Source organism: Trachurus trachurus (genome assembly GCF_905171665.1).
Source record: "Trachurus trachurus genome assembly, chromosome: 2".
Taxonomy (NCBI): domain Eukaryota; kingdom Metazoa; phylum Chordata; class Actinopteri; order Carangiformes; family Carangidae; genus Trachurus; species Trachurus trachurus.
The window spans coordinates 2,699,135-2,716,754 of NC_139914.1; the positions used below are offsets into that span (position 1 = coordinate 2,699,135).

The window sequence follows — 17,620 nt, forward strand, 5'->3', positions numbered from 1 at the left end:
ATAGGCAGTCCTAGCCTCTTCCAGTATTTACCAGAGTTCTTCTTAAGATTGCAGCTGTCTCTTATTTCTTTCTCTGTCCAGGTGATCCCATACTTATGCTCAGTGTTTTATCAGTTATTTTCTCTTCAAAAATTATTTCACAGCACGAGCAGCAAAGTGAGGTTTGTATAGCGTAGTTAGACCATTATGCATTGGTTTGGGGTCAGTAGGTCACATAACTTGGAAGCTATTGAAATAAAAAAGTTATTTTCTCTTATAAAAAATATTCATATGAAAGCACTTATACAAAGTGGTGTGTCTTGTTATTCATCTAGAGTAGTTAGACCATTCTGCTTAAATGTAAAAAATAAAATAACCACGGATGTGTGTGGTTTACATAGACTGTAAAAAGAATGGACGTAGCGTCCGTGACGTCACCCATTGGTTTGGGGGAGTCTGTTTTGTGCCGCTACTACGGGGGTTTGAGCCGCGCCATGTTGGATTCTACTTGCCATATTTGGAGCGGTGCGGCCGTTGGCCGGCCGAGAACCCGCCCACTGGCCTCGTAGCAGCGGTCGCCGGACCTGTCACTCAACGGTTCCGCGCCCTAATTGGCCAGAACTTTAAACCTAATAATAGTAAAACGGTAGAGTTTTAAAAAAAATTCACCCCCCTCAGAGTGTGTGCGGGGGTAGAAACTATCGATTGAGACCAAAATAATAAAATGTACCAGGCTGTAAATATGTTTTTTTAAGCTGTAAAATTGGCTATTTTAACATGGGGCTCGATTGGAGTTGCTCCCTTCTGGAGCCAGCCCCCAGCGACAGCCGAGGGGATTGCAGCTTTTTGAATGCGGAAGTGAGCTTCACTTCTCAGACCGACAACTGCCCCCTTGGTGGTTTACAGTAGAGTTGAAAGCGGAACCTTTGACACGTGCTCTTGTTTGACGTCGGCGCTGCGAACCGGAAGTGACAACCTCAACAGGAACCGACGTCGGAGCAGCGTGAACTGCTGGTACATTTAAAGTCCAGATACTCGTTTGTTTACACATGTTAAATGTTGTTTTTTTAATAATTTATAAACCGCTGTGGCTGAAGATTCACTGCCATCACTTTATTTATTTACGTCAAAGTTCACAGCGACCGCAAAAGCAAACTAGGCTAACGTCATCACGTTATCAGCCTCGGGTTAGTTAGCATTTTAGAAAATTAGCATTTTAGCAGTAAATATTAGACAGTTCATACAGATACAGACACAGGTGAATAGAATTAGCCAGATCATAGCTGTGTTGGCTTATAATATGAATAATATAATAATAAAAAACTATTAATTCAGTGATGTGTGAATTCAGCTCTTTAGCAGTTTATTTCCACTTTAATTTGAGGGCAGAAGTCTCTTTTAAAAACTTGTACTTCTCGGTACTGTGCATCGTTTTTTGTCGGTTTTTATACATTTATACATTCACTGTTTGCACCGGACAGTGTGTCGACTTAAACACCAGCTTTCCATGATGTATATACCTTTTTAAATATAACACTATTATTAATGTGTGCTAAGAAGCAAAATGTAGCCTATTTTAAATGGTAGTAGCCTACTTTAAAAAAAAAAAAATCTTTATTTATATTCAACAATGAACAAAGTACAGTAGGTATACCATACATAAAAACAATCAGACATGACCAAACATGAATATAAGAGACAAAATAAAATAATAATAAAAGATAATGAGATGAATATATAATGGAATTAAATAAATAGGAATAACAGAAGCTATATAAAGTGGCAGACAAACTAAAATTAGATATTCTGAATAAAGATTGACAGGCTGATCAACATTTCTTTATTATTATTATCATTAATATATTTCAGAGACTCAAAAGTTCAATTAAAAACATCGTAAATAATAGGGTTGCTTGTTTTGGACATCTTAGCTTTGTGGCTGTGAAATAAATGAATTAAAAGGTTTAAAAGGATTTTAAATGGTGAGGTGGTTTATGAATGAGAGTTTGTTGCTGCTGTTGTTTTTGTGTCAGGACGACTTCCGGCCCTGACACTCTCTCTGACCACTGGCATCCCATTCCCGACTTTGTTTGGCTCTATATTGTAGTCATAAAGTCACTGATTTGGTGTTTTTGCACTCTCCAAATTGGCCTGAGTCACCCAGTGAAACACTCTCGGTGTGTCGAAAAAGCGACTGACGAGAAATAACCTCTGTGCTTTCCCAGAAAAACAGACCCATTACAGATCAGCGGAGAGGAGCCGGGAGCCCACAGGAGCTGCCACCGTGGTCTGCCCCCGGGGAAAGGTGGTGATTATGCGGCTGGGACGGCGTCTGTCGCGGCTTTAACAGATCTCAGTCCAGCGTTTGGGGGCGCATTCCTTGGAGGTGAGTGATAAAAAAGAAAAAAAAAGAGAGAAGACATCTGATAAAAAAAAACCAAATTACACCGTGTTTTGGGTGTATCCGCTCCCAGAGCCAAACTCAGACCTGCACACTGTCACATTAAATGTCTTTATATGGCTACACAAGTGTTTATTCTGGTGTTTAGCAGCAAAACATATTAGATTTAAACTCTGACAACGACTCCTCATTACACTGATTAGTATTCTCATTACATTTTTACTGTTTTAGCGAAAATCATATCATCTGAGGTCAAATTTAACCCAAATGACAACTATTAAAACACTAAATTCACAAAACTTTCAATCAAAACACGTGTATTTTAATGTAAATTCAGTTTCTGAAGCATAAAAAGTCCAAAAAGTAAATATGAAACTGGACTGAATGTTAATCATCATGAATTGCACTAGAATGTTTTAATTTTATTTTAATTCATTCTATTTTATTTTATTTAAATTCTTAATTCTATTTTTGGTACCTTTATGTTTGCACCTGACACCAAGACAAGTTCCTCGAGCTGTAAACTAACCTTTACTGCTCTTGGCAATAAAAATTTAAAAATAATCTCATCTGAAGCTCTGTGACTCTCCACCTTCAGTCTCTGTGTCATCCATCATGTCCACCATCGGCGGCGGCGGCGGTGCTCGGTCTGACGTCCTCCTCCAGCGCCCGTGGCTTCCTGTGAGCATCAGCGGCTGCCGGCTCCTCGCCAAGACCTGGTTTGGAGACTCTGAGTATCACGTCCTGCTCACCGACATGGTCTGCGTGTGGGAGGAGAGGATGGACTCGGCCGCCATCCAGAGCCGAGCTCAGGTTGGAATAAGTTTAAGGATGAAATACATTTCTTAAAGGGATAGTTCAACATTTTGGCAAATTGGCCCATTGCCATAATCGCTATAGTCATAGCAGTAGGTTTGTTACCTTTATTTGTCGGTGCAAGCTATTTTTAGAACGGCGGAGCAGAGCCGTGAGCTGCTCAGAGCTACGCTACGGAGGCTCATGGGATTTCTTGGTTTCCCTCATCAAACTCATCCAATACACAATCCAACAACTCCACAATGCTCCAGCTGAGCACACACCTGGACACACACAAACACCATAGATAGGTTTTGCATGAATTTCCCTCTAAAACAACTCTGTCTGGTAACGTTGTGTTATTATCTCATAGCGTGGTGAATGTGCAGGTCACAACTTGTCCACCAGAGCGTTGTGGAGTTGTTGGATTGTGTATTTGATGAGTTTGATGAGGGAAAGCAAGAAATCCCATGAGCCTCCGTAGCGTAGCTCTGAGCAGCTCCCGGCTCTGCTCCGCCGTTCTAAAAATAGCTTGCACCAACAATTAAAGGTAACGAACCTACTGCTATGACTATAGGGATTATAGCAATGGGCCAATTTGCCAAAATGTTGAACTATCACTTTAATTCTGATCCGAACCAGAATATCCTGCCGCTGCCCGTCGTTGTCTCTAAAAACCAACTGATAATTCACTAAAAACAACTGAAACAACAGCAACACTGATAATATTGATCAGTCGTTTTGCAGAGTTAACCCGTTTCCTTCCTTCAGGAGCTGAACCGACGTCTCCGAGCTCCGGTCCGAGCCTTCTTCTCTCACCTGAGTCAGGTGGTCCAGCCCTGTCTGACGGGAGGAGGAGCAGGTGGCCGATTGGACGGCGACGCTCAGATCTCCCTGACGCGGGGGGAGGACGGCGACATCAGCCTGAAGCTGAAGAGCGAACTGGCCGGGCTGCCCTTCTACTGGGAGTTCCTCTGCACCCCCGCCCCCGTCACAATGGTACGGTCCACACCTAAAATATCATAATAATAATAATAATAATAATAATAATAATAATAATAATAATTAATAATAATAATTATTATTATTATGGGTGTCAACAATAATCGATTCGGCGATGCATTGCAATGCGGGACATGCACGATTCAGCATCGATGCGGCAACGTGCCACAATCGATTATGTCACTGTTTATTTTCTGGCCTCAAATAAAGTTGGGAATTTACAATTACCTCCGGGGGCATTTACGGAGCAATGACATTCAGCCTGTAGCTGCTAAGCAGCAGCACCAGCAGTAGCAGTGTTGCCGCTGGCTTTCTCTTTCCTTTTTTTTTTTTCACCCGCGGTCGGGTTGAGAATTAATTAATTAACGCTCATGAGTCCGGCCGTGTTGGGTCCGAGATTCAACAAGCCGGTCTGGTTTTAGCGTTACTACAGGAAGTATGCCCGTTTATCACCAATAAACACAGTAGAGGAGGGGGAGTGACTGAGCTCAGGCTGGGGGTCTCTGATGCAGAGAGAGAGACCTGCCGTGCCGTGTAAAAAAACAACAACAAAAAGTGTCACGACTTCCTGTATCTGGCCCTTCAAAATAAAAGCCCCATAGTCTTTCATATTGATTTTGAGACAGGGCTCCAAAGGTTTGTTTTTTCCTGCGACCAATCGACCAAGGCTAATTTTGGGGGGCAGCCCTAGAAGTGATTTAAATGCCATATCCAATACATACCATTCAATTTTATTTTATTTAATGACATTTATGTAAAAGATACAGGAGAGTGATAATACACACATAGCAGCCAATAAAATCTCTTGTTGGGGCTTGGGGTGTTTTGCAATTTGTAAGAACAGAAGAGTTTTTAAAGGGATAGTTCAACATTTTGGCAAATTGGCCCATTGCCATAATCCCTATTGTCATAGCAGTAAGTTCGTTACCTTTAATTGTCGGTGTAAGTGTGGCTCCATCTCTTTTTACTTTTTAAACACACACTAAAATTATGGAGCGCAAGCATGTAGTTGACGCGTGTCTTCTGCCACAAAAACTCCACAGTTCTTCTTTATCACGAGGGTTTATTGAAACCTTTCTTCAAGTTACAACAAAAAATAAAAACTGTGTAGCAATCCAAAATCAGGCAATAATCATTAGCACAATTAGCACGACAGCACGGTCAAAAACTAGTGTGCTCTCCTCGCCTCCATAATCATAACTGAACCAAATTACGCATACATCACGTTACGCACGTCTCAGCCAATAAGAAGAGAGCAGCTGTTATTAACTAATAGGCATTCTTATAACCTCAAATACGGTATATAAAGGATAAATCCAACAAATCTGAATTATGTATCACCTTATGCATAATATACAAAATGGCTCTAACAGTCGGTGCAAGCTATTTTTAGAACAGCGGAGCAGAGCCGTGAGCTGCTCAGAGGTACACTACGGAGGCTCATGGGATTTCTTTGGTTTTCCCTCATCAAACTCATCAAATACACAATCCAACAACTCCAAAACGCTCTGGTGGACAAGTTGTGACCTGCACATTCACCACGCTATGAGATAATAACAGAACGTTACCAGACATAGTTGTTTTAGAGGGAAATTCATGCAAAACCTATCTATGGTGTTTGTGTGTCCAGGTGTGTGCTCAGCTGGTGCGCCCCCTGCTGGACATGAGCCGCCTGCTGCAGAGACAGGTGGAGCAGCTGGGAGCTCTGCTGCTGAGGAAGGACGCAGAGATCCAGGACTACAGGGAGAACGGAGCCACGCTCAGCAGAGGTACACACACACACACACACACACACACACACACACACACACACACACACACACACACACACAGAGGTGCATCTCAATAAATCAGAATATCATGGAAAAGTTTATTTATGTCAGTAATTCAATTCAAAAAGTGAAACTAAAACATTATAGAGATCCATTACACACAGAATGAAACATTTCATTCCTTTATTTATTTAATTTCTTTTAATTGTAATGATTATGTCTTATATTTAATGACCTAAAATTCAGTATCTCAAAAAATTTGAATATTACAAAAGATCAATTTAAAAAAAAGGAATGTTGTCCTTCTGACATGTATGCCCAAAAAAGGTAAATACAGAGACTGCTTGCTGAAAAACTGCCCCCGACGGGAACGCGCATCAGTGGTTTTGCATGAATTTCCCTCTAAAACAACTCTGTCTGGTAACGTTGTGTTATTATCTCATAGCGTGGTGAATGTGCAGGTCACAACTTGTCCACCAGAGCGTTGTGGAGTTGTTGGATTGTGTATTTGATGAGTTTGATGAGGGAAACCAAGAAATCCCATGAGCCTCCGTAGTGTAGCTCTGAGCAGCTCACGGCCTTTAAAGAGTCTTTTTTTTTTTTCAAGTTTTGAAGGATTTGTGAAATTATTTTCATGGAATCAATATGTTAAAGTGTGTGTGTGTGTGTGTGTGTGTTTGAACCCAGAGCGGCTGCAGACGGATGTTTTTGAGGAGCAAACCTACAGAGACGACTTCATGTCAAAGGTAAGAGGTCACACACATAACCGTCCTCTCTGCTGCGGCGCGCGGCGAGCGAGAACCACATGATAAAAAGTCGTTCGGCCGCTGGAACGATGACAGAAACTGTCGACCAATCAGAATGAGGCAGGAAGCTGAGCGGTTTTCATTTTCCGTGTGTGTGTGTGTTGTGGTTTACTGTATTGAGGTGTGGAATTTCTCATCTCTGACTGTGCTGCCGACCCCTGACTTCTGTGTGTGTGTGTGTGTGTGTGTGTGTGTGTGTGTGTGTGTGTGTGTGTGTGTGTGTGTGTGTGTGCATTTCAGATCTACCTGTGGAATTTTCCAGGTGTGTCTGATGATACATTCACTTACCTCAGTTTCTTTTATTGAAGTGACTCCAGTGTCTCTTCACCTTCATGTTCAGTTGTTTATTTAAAGACGACCCTTCAAAATAAGAGCTCTGAGACCATTTTGTCAATTATATAATAAGAAAACAGTTTTAAAAGTCACTGTTATTTAACATATTTCACACTTTGTGCCAAAACTAAAATCACATTTGAAGTCAGGGTTTAATCCCAAAGAGGAGGTGTGGTGTTTTTATTATTACCTGCCCTGGTCAGTGATGTTAACTCAGCTTGGAGCGGCAGTAATAATTACAGCCGAGCCGACTGCTCCTCCTGTAATTTAAATCCCATCTGGAGCCGTGTCCTTATATTTCAAAGTGGATCTTGGAGTAGTTTTTTTTTTTTTTTTTTTTCAGAAGAGCTTCTTTCCTTCTCCTGAAATGTTAACAGCTTAGTATGAAATTCAGTTTGGAGGATGGAGGAAATGTTTTCACCACTTTGAAACATGTATAGGCCTCTGTGACAGAACGAGCCACCAGCATGGAGGCAGAATTTTTACATATTTTTACCCTTAGACATAATAATAAAGTTGTTTTAGAGGTAAATTCATGCAAAACCGCTGATGCGTGTTGCGTTCAGGGACAGTTTTTCATCAACAGTCTCTGTATTTCCCTCTAAAACAACTCTGTCTGGTAACGTTGTGTTATTATCTCATAGCGTGGTGAATGTGCAGGTCACAACTTGTCCACCAGAGCGTTGTGGAGTTGTTGGATTGTGTATTTGATGAGTTTGATGAGGGAAACCAAGAAATCCCATGAGCCTCCGTAGCGTAGCTCTGAGCAGCTCACGGCTCTGCTCCGCCGTTCTAAAAACAGCTTGCACCGACAATTAAAGGTAACAAACCTACTGCTATTAGCCTCGTAAACCAGCCTCTCGCGGAAATGCATTTCATTTCATTCCGAGGGAGTCTGGCCTCATTGCCGTTGTAAGCGTTTGGCCTGAAACCCTCAGAAGGCCGAGCCAATCAGCGTCGCCGCTGTGATTGACACAGCACGTTGGCCAGTCAGGGACCGGCTGGTGCAAAGCCCCGTCACTACACCAACTTGCTGATTGGCTGAATGGGGTTGTCTGTCAACGCTACTACTCCCGCCCAGCTCCCGCCCAGCCCAAACGCTTACAGGGGGAATGAGGCCAGACTCTCCCGAGAAATGAAATGAAATGCATTTCCGCGAGAGGCTGGTTTACGAGGCTGTACTGCCATGACTATAGGGATTATGGCAATGGGCCAATTTGCCAAAATGTTGAACTATCCCTTTAATATCATCTGAATGGGCCTTCAGTATATTACACGCTCTTATTGTGAAGTTGCAGCAGCAGGAAATGCAGCGTTGGCATTAGCAGTGTTTTAATACAGCTCTGATCCCCCCAACAATTAAATCCTGTGTCTTTTATTCTGAAATCTGCTCCGTTTTTATTTTATTGGATCAGTCAGAAAACAATCGGCCAATGAGAAGCGAGGCTCAGAGCTTCTCATGGATCAACTTCTTCAAAAATAAATCACAGGAAGTGGGGAAACATGGAGCGTTTACATCAGAGAAGGTGATTGTGGGTAAATTTCCTCCTCGTTTGCTCGGCGGCAGCAGCAGCAGCAGCATAAAGTCCCAGTTTGTTGAGCTCATCGGTTGCATCATGCGGTGGTTTCTCAGGGAGGAAACCGTCTGTTTGTTGATGCTGTTTGTCTAAAAAGGACAAACCAGGAAAAGATTCACATTTAGAGGAGGAGGTGGAGCGGCTCCAGCTCAGGTACCGACCGACCGACCGACCGACCGGGAGTCATGGAAAGTTACATCAGGGTCACAGAGGCGGCTCTGTTTCCAGACTACTGGTGATGGTTGAGACCGCAGAAGAGGAGAAGAAGAAGAAGAAGAAGATCAAAGTCTCCTCTCTCATGGCAAATTCCACCGGGCGGCGAGGAGGAAGAGGAGGAGGAGGAAGAGGAGGCCGCCTTCAGACCAAAGTCCAAACTGGAATAGAACGTGTTCAGGAAAAATGTCACCGGGATGCGTCAAACAGAGGATCGCTTTTGGCATGTGTGTGTAGTATTTATCTATCAGGGTAGGGCCTTTGCATGCCTGTGTGTGTGTGTGTGTGTGTGTGTGTGTGTGCGTGTGTGTGCGCAGTCTGTCCACCACCAAGCGACCGGTGTTTGTGTTGCCGTCTGTGTCCGTCTCCATGGCAACGTCCACGCCACAGGCTCAGGAGGACTGATGATGTTTGATATATACTGTATTTGGTGCAGCTCAAATCAAATGGATCTGGATAATCAATCAATCAATAAGATTGTTTATATATAGATGTTCATTGAGATAGTCTGATGAATCTCTTAAAGGGATAGTTCAACATTTATTGCCATAATCCCCCTATAGTCATAGCAGTAGGTTCGTTACCTTTAATTATCGGTGCATGTTGTTTTGAGATCTCAAACTCATCAAATACACAATCCAACAACTCCACAACGCTCTGGTGGACAAGTTGTGACCTGCACATTCACCACGCTATGAGATAATAACACAACGTTACCAGACAGAGTTGTTTTAGAGGGAAATTCATGCAAAACCGCTGATGCACGTTGCCTTCAGGGACAGTTTTTCATCAAGCAGTCTCTGTATTTCCCTCTAAAACAACTCTGTGTGGTGACGTTGTGTTATTATCTCATAGCGTGGTGAATGTGCAGGTCACAACTTGTCCACCAGAGCGTTGTGGAGTTGTTGGATTGTGTATTTGATGAGTTTGATGAGGGTAAGGTGAAAGTACCTACCGTGCGCCTCCCCCGGCTCTGCTCCGCCGATCTAAAAACATCTTGCACCGACAATTAAAGGTAATTAACCTACTCCTCCTATAAGACTTAATAGGCGAATTTGCCAAAATGTTGAACTATCCCTTTAATAACCTGCTGTCAGTGTTTTTCTGATGAGGCACAAAACAGAAGTTGATCAAGGCCGAGGAAACCAAACCGAGTCTTGTTGTTTTGCGGTGCTGTCGTCAAGGAAACCTTCGTAGTCCTGTACGTTGTAGTTGCTGTTGTAGTGTGAAGGTGTGATATCGATCTCAGGAAGTGAATCAGCCCGTTTCCCAAAAACCTGTGCTTTTTTAAAAAGTGAGTTATAATGTGACTAAGAGACGCATCACAGGTACAACACACACACACACACACACACACACACACACACACACACACACACACACACACACACACACACAGTCGGTTTTTCCCTTCCTTCCTTCAACTTGAACTTCTCTGACATTTACGTTGATGTTTAGGTGCCGAGTGCCAAAAAAAAAGGGACGGCGGCAAATATCCACAGCAGCGTCTGAAGCGGATTTTGTGCTTGCGCCATTTGTGGCCTTTTGTTTCCCACAGCAACGGGGCAGAGGGGGGAGGAGGGGGGAGGAAGGAGGGAGGATGATGATGATGACAGGAGCAGGAGCTTTTATTTTCTACTGCAGCTTTCCATGAAACCCACTCACCCACCCAGTCACCACACAAACACCCCACCCAGCTCAGGTCAACATTTACATGGGTGGAATTAGCCTGCGCTTCCCACTGATACACACACACACACACTGACACACACACACACACAGAAACACACACACACACACACTTGGATTTAACTTGGGTACAGACTAAAAGCCGGTCGTGGAGCTGAAGGATGAAAAAAAAAAAAGTTCAAATCCTTTTAGGATCACATCAGCTTCCCTTAGGACCTAAATTTGGAGTGTGTTTGTGTGTTTCTCTCTCTGTGTGTGTGTGTGTGTGTGTGTGTGTGTCAGTGTGTGGTGGCAGCAGCTCATGACCGGGCAGAGGGGAGTGTCCGTCCGCTCGTCCAACACACAGCGCTGAAAAACCAAAAGCATGCGTCACAGCCTCCTCTGTGTGGTGTGTTGGTGTGTTGGTGTGTGTGTTCTGTATCTTCATGTTTATGTGCATGAATCTGTGTGTGTGTGTGTGTGTGTGTGTGTGTGTCAGTGTGTGTGTTGTGGTGACGCGTGCTTTGCAGTTTTTCTCCGCCGCCACCACTGCCGCCGCCGCAGCGTCACAGTTGTCACAGCTCTGAATTGAGTCGTCACCGTTTCGGGAACGTCGCCCACTTCCTGTCCCACGAGACGATGGCAACAGCAGCAGCAGCGGCAGCGGCTTCACATCTCCACGGCAACCACTCTGCAGCGTCTGATAATTAGTGGCGTCCTCCTCCCTGCGAGACAAACGCCTCGCCGAGAGCCTTCTTAGTGCGATTATTGTCAGAGAAATAATCACGGTATTACGATTATCACGACTATAATGCGTTAATAAATTTCCAACACTATCTATGTGTAAAATCAAATATAGTCTAAATAATTACAAAGCTAATCATTTACACAAAATATTTAATGTATCTATTAATAAAGGATCAATTATATTCATTCATATATTCATTATATTGATTAATTGTCATCTTTACCAAGTGTTTAAGTTTATTTTAATCCTTTTTTTTTTTTTTTTAAATTACAAAAGACATACAAACTTTAAAATTCCTACCGATTCAATGTTACATTAGGTAACTGGACCAGTATTGGTGCATTTACCTTTACTTTGGCGCACATCTGTTGAGATGGTTCCGACATAATCTATTTTTGGAAAGTGACGGTATTTAGGAATCTTTGCGATAAATTAATTGTGGCGTTTCATACCGCGATTAATTGTGAAAACAAGTAATCGTAATCGTAACATCCCCTCTTGTGCAGAGGTATTGAAAGTTACGGTGGCCCTGAAGGCACCACATAGGGACAGTATCAGCTCCAGTTCATCCACAAAGGTGCTAGAGCTCTCCCTCCTCCTCTTCCTCCTCCTCCTCCTCTCTCTCCTTGGTGAATCATTGACTCAAACGGAGCAGCAGCTCTTTATCTCACTCACCTGAGGAATTCAGGGCCCAGGTGATAAGTAGGCGAGGCCGATAGGAGCGAGAAACAACACAACGCTCAGCCCTGCTGCGTTCAACTTTTACATCAATGCCAGAGTCAGATATAAAACAATATGACACCCTGTGCTATTATATAATGCATTAAGAATCACTCTTAGGTCTTCAAGTGCAATTTCTTTTAGTGCAGTCACAGCCAAAATACTAAACAAATCCTAAAAAAGCCAGTAAAAACTTAAATGAAGGTTGTGCTTTTTATTAAAAGACACAATTTGTGTTTCTGTGCTTCGTGTTTATATAAATCCAGCACATTAGAAAGTTCTTCAGAGACAAAAAAATGTCTAAAACAAGGAACCTAACGCAGGAAAACATGCCTGAAGATCCAGGAAGAGCAGATGCAGAGATACAGACGGACCAAGATCTGGCGTCCGAGGGTTTCTCCTGTAGTTGATGAATCTTCAGACAGATTTACCTGAACCGTTATCGCTTGATGGTGCGATTTTAAACGTGAGATAAAAACAGAAACAGACACAGTTTGTTCATGAAACGAAGAAGAAGAAACAATCAGTCGACTGTCAGGAAATAAATCAGCAGTTTTATTTAACATCTATTGCGCCGACTTCTTATATCCTGCCACCTTCTTAGATAGATAGATGGATTTATTCCTTTACAGGAAAATTGTTTTCACCATTCCATACATACAGCCTCGAGAAGTGCAGACAGTCAAGAAAAAGGACCACAGGAGTGTGTCCTTGACCATATTACATACATTTACGTGCATTCCCACATTTCATACACCCACAAATACATAAAACATAAAACCCCACACCTTACCTATAGTTTCCCACATTTACATATGCATTCCCCATGATTATATTCTTTTCATTTTCTTATTTAGTTCTGTTATGGCATATGGGATTCTTCGTTGGTTTATCTATGAACATGAAACTCGTGAAACATGGCGGCGCAAGATGGCCACACTCTCTAAAGCAAGACCCTTGTTATATGTATATATAAAAGAAGAATTATAAGGCTATGAAAACCAAACAAACTTTATTTTATAGCGAGTATACACTTATATATATATATTCGTGGATAGTATATTCAGATTAAACCCTGACAAATGTTACACACTGGACCTTTAATCCAGTAATGACATTATTTCTGGCTGTAGTTGATGTTTTTGTGACGAGTTCCACGAGCGTCTCCGTACAGTAGCTCTTCCTCCGCCTCCTCCTGTGCCGTCTGTCAGTTGCACACAGTTTCCACAGGGTTGTCCCCGCTCTGCCTCTGTAATTAAAACCTCTGTGGCTTCAGCTGCTGCTGCTGCTGCTGCTGCTGCTGCTGCTGCTGCTGCTGATCGCTGGGCCGAGCCCCGGCCTGGACCGGCCCGGGTGCGGCGTCCCGCAAAGACATCATGAGACTGCGAGCAACATGAGAGCAGCAAACGGCAAAACACAACAACGGCAGCAGCAGCAGGAGGAGGAGGAGGAGGAGGAGGAGGAGGAGGAGGAGGAGGAGAAGAGGAGAAGAGGAGAAGAAGAGGAGAAGAGGAGGAGAGGAGGATACTGTATTTTATTTGTGACACTTAACACTTCCTGTTCCAGCAGCCGTGTGTAAGTGTGCGGTGCGCCGAGCCACGCAGGAACAGCTCTGAAAATCAACGCAGGCCACAAACAAATATTGGTCTTTCCTCCGCTGACAACATCTGGAGTTCGCAGATTAAACAAAACACTTTTTTTTTTTTTTCTTCTTTTAACTGTGATGGAGAGTTCCCTGAACGCAGCACCAGCTGACGTCACTCGGCTCTGTGAGGAGTCACGGACAACAAAAAATAGAATTATATGTGACACTTGAAGGCAGCGTCTTGACACAGGGATGGTTTGTTTTTATCACGTGACCTGCAGAGGAAACGGTGTCGCCGTAGCAACGCAGCATCTTCATCCTTACTTTCCCCCTCACTTTTAATTATAGTTCTTAATTTATCAGTAAATATTTTAGTTCATATTTGTAATTAATCATTTTTGTGGCCACTTTTTATGTGTTTATGAACTTCATTTGAAACTGGACCTCCGCGGGTCGTGACCTCAGGGTCTCTCACGGGAAGCTGAGGTGTCGGAGGAGAGAAAACCAGGTTGAGAGGAATGAGGGAGAGTAAATATGAGGTCAGCAACAGAGACGAGGAAGAGGGAGAGAGAGTGTGAGACTCTCCGGCACCAGAACTCCCTCCCCACACACCTCCTCCTCTTCCTCCTTTTAAAAAACAACCTGCTAATAATAGAGAAACACCAACTCCTCCTCCTCTCATCACCTTCACCTCTCATTCTTTACTGTGGAGAGGAGGGGGTGTGGCCAACAGGTGAGCTCTCCTCCTCCTCCTCCTCCTCCTCGTTTCCTGTCCGGTCAGACTTTGTTCTCTTATAAGAGCAGGGAGGGAACTTTCCAGAACATTACTCAGCCCGACAAAACGGGCGAGAGGTCGTTGACCCGCCGTAATCACCTTTTTATTCTCCGTCTGGCATCTCGTCCGTGGTCGGCGGCGGCAGATAACAATCCTCTCGCTGCCGTGTTCGCACCCTGTCGCCACTTTTATACCTCTCCTAAAATACAGGGAGGTATGGAGGCCTCGCACTGTCCCAAAAAAACAACAGCCTCTGAGTTATCTTTATGTTCAAGCTCCATACGGCATAAAGGTAGATGTTTGTGTTCAAGCTCCTTCAAAATAAAGGTAGATGTTTGTATTACAACTCCTTCAAAATAAAGGTAGATGTTTGTGTTAAAGCTCCATACAGTATAAAGGTAAATGTCCATGTGTAGTGTGATTATAAAGCAGCTCTAGGTTCTATATTAATACTGTGAAAGTATCAAAGCCTCAGTCCACAGAGAAATGCACACAGCCTGGATTCAGAAACTGAGCCTTAAAACCAGCCGGCAGGACTTCCTGTCACTTTGTGATGTCACAACAAAGCAGCCACCCCCCCAAAGCCCCGCCCACCATCCATCCAACATCTTGGCAGGATTTGGTTTGTGAGTGTTTTATTCTGAAATCTGCTCCATTTTTTTATTAGATCACTCAGAAAACAGTCAGCCAATCAGAAGAGCGGCTCAGAGCCTCCTCTCATCTGATTGGCTGACACTGACCTGTTGTTACTAGAGCTCCAGAGGGAAGATGGAAAACTACACTGAGATTTCTTTTTAGAAATTCTTATAGGTCAACCCTTCAAAATAAAACACAGGAAGTGGGAACTTATTATATTTTAGTAAAATTAAAATGTTTGTGGTGTTTTATTATTTTGTCTCGACGTCTCCCGATGTTTTATTTATGGAACCAGTGGGCTTCCGTAGCTTCAGAGGAGGAGCATTAAGCCTTCACATAAGCAGGATTTAACCAATTATAAACACAATATTTCAGATCAAATAATGTAAAGTGAGCTTGTTGGCACCAGAGGGGGAGGAGGTGGGGGTGGTGTGTGTGTGAGTGGGGGGGGTTATGTTAAAAAAGAGAGAATAAGGATCGGCTTTCTGCTGCTGTCTCTGCCCTCAGCACATTGGTGTCTCTGTGCCCAAAGCAGCACTAAGCCTCACCAGAGCATACATTTATTTTTACGATATTTAAACAAACAAATAACAAAAATAAATCAATGCGAAACCTCGAAACCTGACCAAAGTGTGTTTAGGAGCCCCTCTGCCCTGACAGCGAGCGGGAGACCACCAATTTCTCCCCCCGGTCAATATTTGAGGAGCTAATTTGGAGAGTTTGTCCTCTCCATCGTGGGGAGAAGAAGAAAAAAAATCAGGATCCAGTGAATAGTGTGTGTTTTTCTAACGCGTCGGCCGTGTGTTCGCATAATGTCGCATGAGTTTACACGCAGCCTTATCTGTCAGAGCTGCGGTTAGATAAAGCTGTGTGTGTGTGTGTTCCAGTTGTTCCTGCTCACCTTTCTACCGGTGGTCAGCTGTGCCAATAATGCAGCTTTGATTCGAGGCTTATCGCAGCTCCAGCACGTCTCCCTCTGCTGCAGGGCCGTAAAACAAACATACCCAGACCAGACCGCACCGAGCACCGAGCACCGAGCTGCAGCTGAAGGCAGAGCAACTTCACGTCATGTTTTCACCCCGTGCATCTGGTTATATGGCTTTGATTTATTGGCTTTAAAGGGATCGCCATAATCCCTATAGTCATAGCAGTAGGTTCATTGCCTTTAATTATCGGTGCATGCAACATTACGACACATGAAGCAAATGCTCGGAACTACTTGCGCTTTTGAAATCCCTCCGCCCAGCAGCCGTGTCTGGAATGTAGTTCCGGCTGCATTTACCTCTAAAACAACTCTGTCTGGTAACGTTGTGTTATTATCTCATAGCGTGGTGAATGTGCAGGTCACAACTTGTCCACCAGAGCGTTGTGGAGTTGTTGGATTGTGTATTTGATGAGTTTGATGACCTGTACCATTCACCTCCGTTGTGTTTGCTGAGTAGCTCACGGCTCTGCTCCGCCGTTCTCAAAACAACATGCACCGATTATTAAAGGTGATGAACCTACTGCTATGACTATAGGGATTATGGTGAGAGGAGGATCTGACTAAATGTTGAACTATCCCTTTAAAGCTGCAGAACCAAACAGATTGAGCAATAATGAACACACATATTCATTGTTTCCCTTTTTAGATTTGGTCACATCTGACAAAAGACAATGAAAAAAACCTCATCATTAACCGCCCTCTGTGTTTCTCTCTCCTCCGTCTTTCAGGCTCTTCCTCTGGTTTGTTCGCAGCAGCAGGATGGCAGCGGCGGCGGCAGCGACGATGGCGACGCTCTGGGCTTCGGCGCCGACCTGCAGGTCCTGTACGCCGCCATCACCGCTCACGCAAACTCACGGAAACGCAAAGCGCCCGAGGAGGAGGAAGAGGAGGTGGAGGAGAGGCCGGCTGCCACACAAGAGCCGGACCGCAGCCAGAGTTTCGGTGCGTGTGACGTTCACTGCCGACTCCTGTAACACTGAATTAAATCTGCACTGCAAAAAAAATCTGTAGTTATTGAGTTTAAATCTTAAATCTCGCCTCTGTTGTCGTTCTCAGCGGAGAGCGACAGAGACCTGAGTCACAACGGCCAATCGGCAGAGACGGCGACTGGAGCCAAGATGGCCGACAGCGCAGCAGCACAACAGGTACGAGTCGTTCATTCACTGTAAAAAAAAAAGTGTAAAAACTACGTAAACTGAAGTTAAAACAGGAAATTTACATGAAACAAATACTATTTTACAGATAAATAACATTTTCTCCTCTCTGTCCTCTTCAGTCTGCAGCCGCCTCGTCCAAACCTGCAGAGCGAACACAAAGCAAACCCAAGAAGAAGAAAGTCGGCCTGTTCAGATGAACCTGAGCAGTAGGACACACACACACACACACACACTAACACTGACATTTTTATTGTTCGAGAAACTTTCTGTTTTTATTCAGTTTTGATTTAATCTTGTAAAATAGGTTTTTAGATTTAATTTTAATTCATTAAATACGTTTTTCTGTTTTTAATCTTGTGTTTGTTGTTACATTGAAATCATCTCAGTTTTATGGAAGGATCAATTTAGCTGATTTTTTTGGTACTTTGGGTTTAAACAATTGATTAAAGATGTACATTTTATACTTTT

General features: G+C 43.5%; 1 protein-coding gene across 3 annotated transcripts; it reads left to right on the plus strand.

Moving 5' to 3' along the window:
- Positions 1–951: 951 nt before the first annotated feature.
- Positions 952–17,620, plus strand: nhej1 (nonhomologous end-joining factor 1). Of its 3 annotated transcripts, none has more exons than XR_014595933.1 (10): positions 952–993; positions 2,205–2,365; positions 2,957–3,193; positions 3,947–4,174; positions 5,808–5,946; positions 6,637–6,695; positions 15,898–16,100; positions 16,724–16,937; positions 17,052–17,140; positions 17,272–17,620. XR_014595933.1 is itself a non-coding variant. In XM_083986923.1 (9 exons), exons 3-9 carry the CDS (start codon positions 2,996–2,998, stop codon positions 17,347–17,349), a joined length of 1,005 nt encoding a protein of 334 aa, XP_083843049.1. In that variant the 5' UTR covers positions 952–993; positions 2,205–2,365; positions 2,979–2,995; the 3' UTR covers positions 17,350–17,620. The 3 variants fall into 3 exon arrangements, 1 of the variants encoding a protein (XP_083843049.1); XR_014595934.1 differs by having other exon boundaries at positions 2,979–3,193; XM_083986923.1 differs by lacking the exon at positions 15,898–16,100 and having other exon boundaries at positions 2,979–3,193.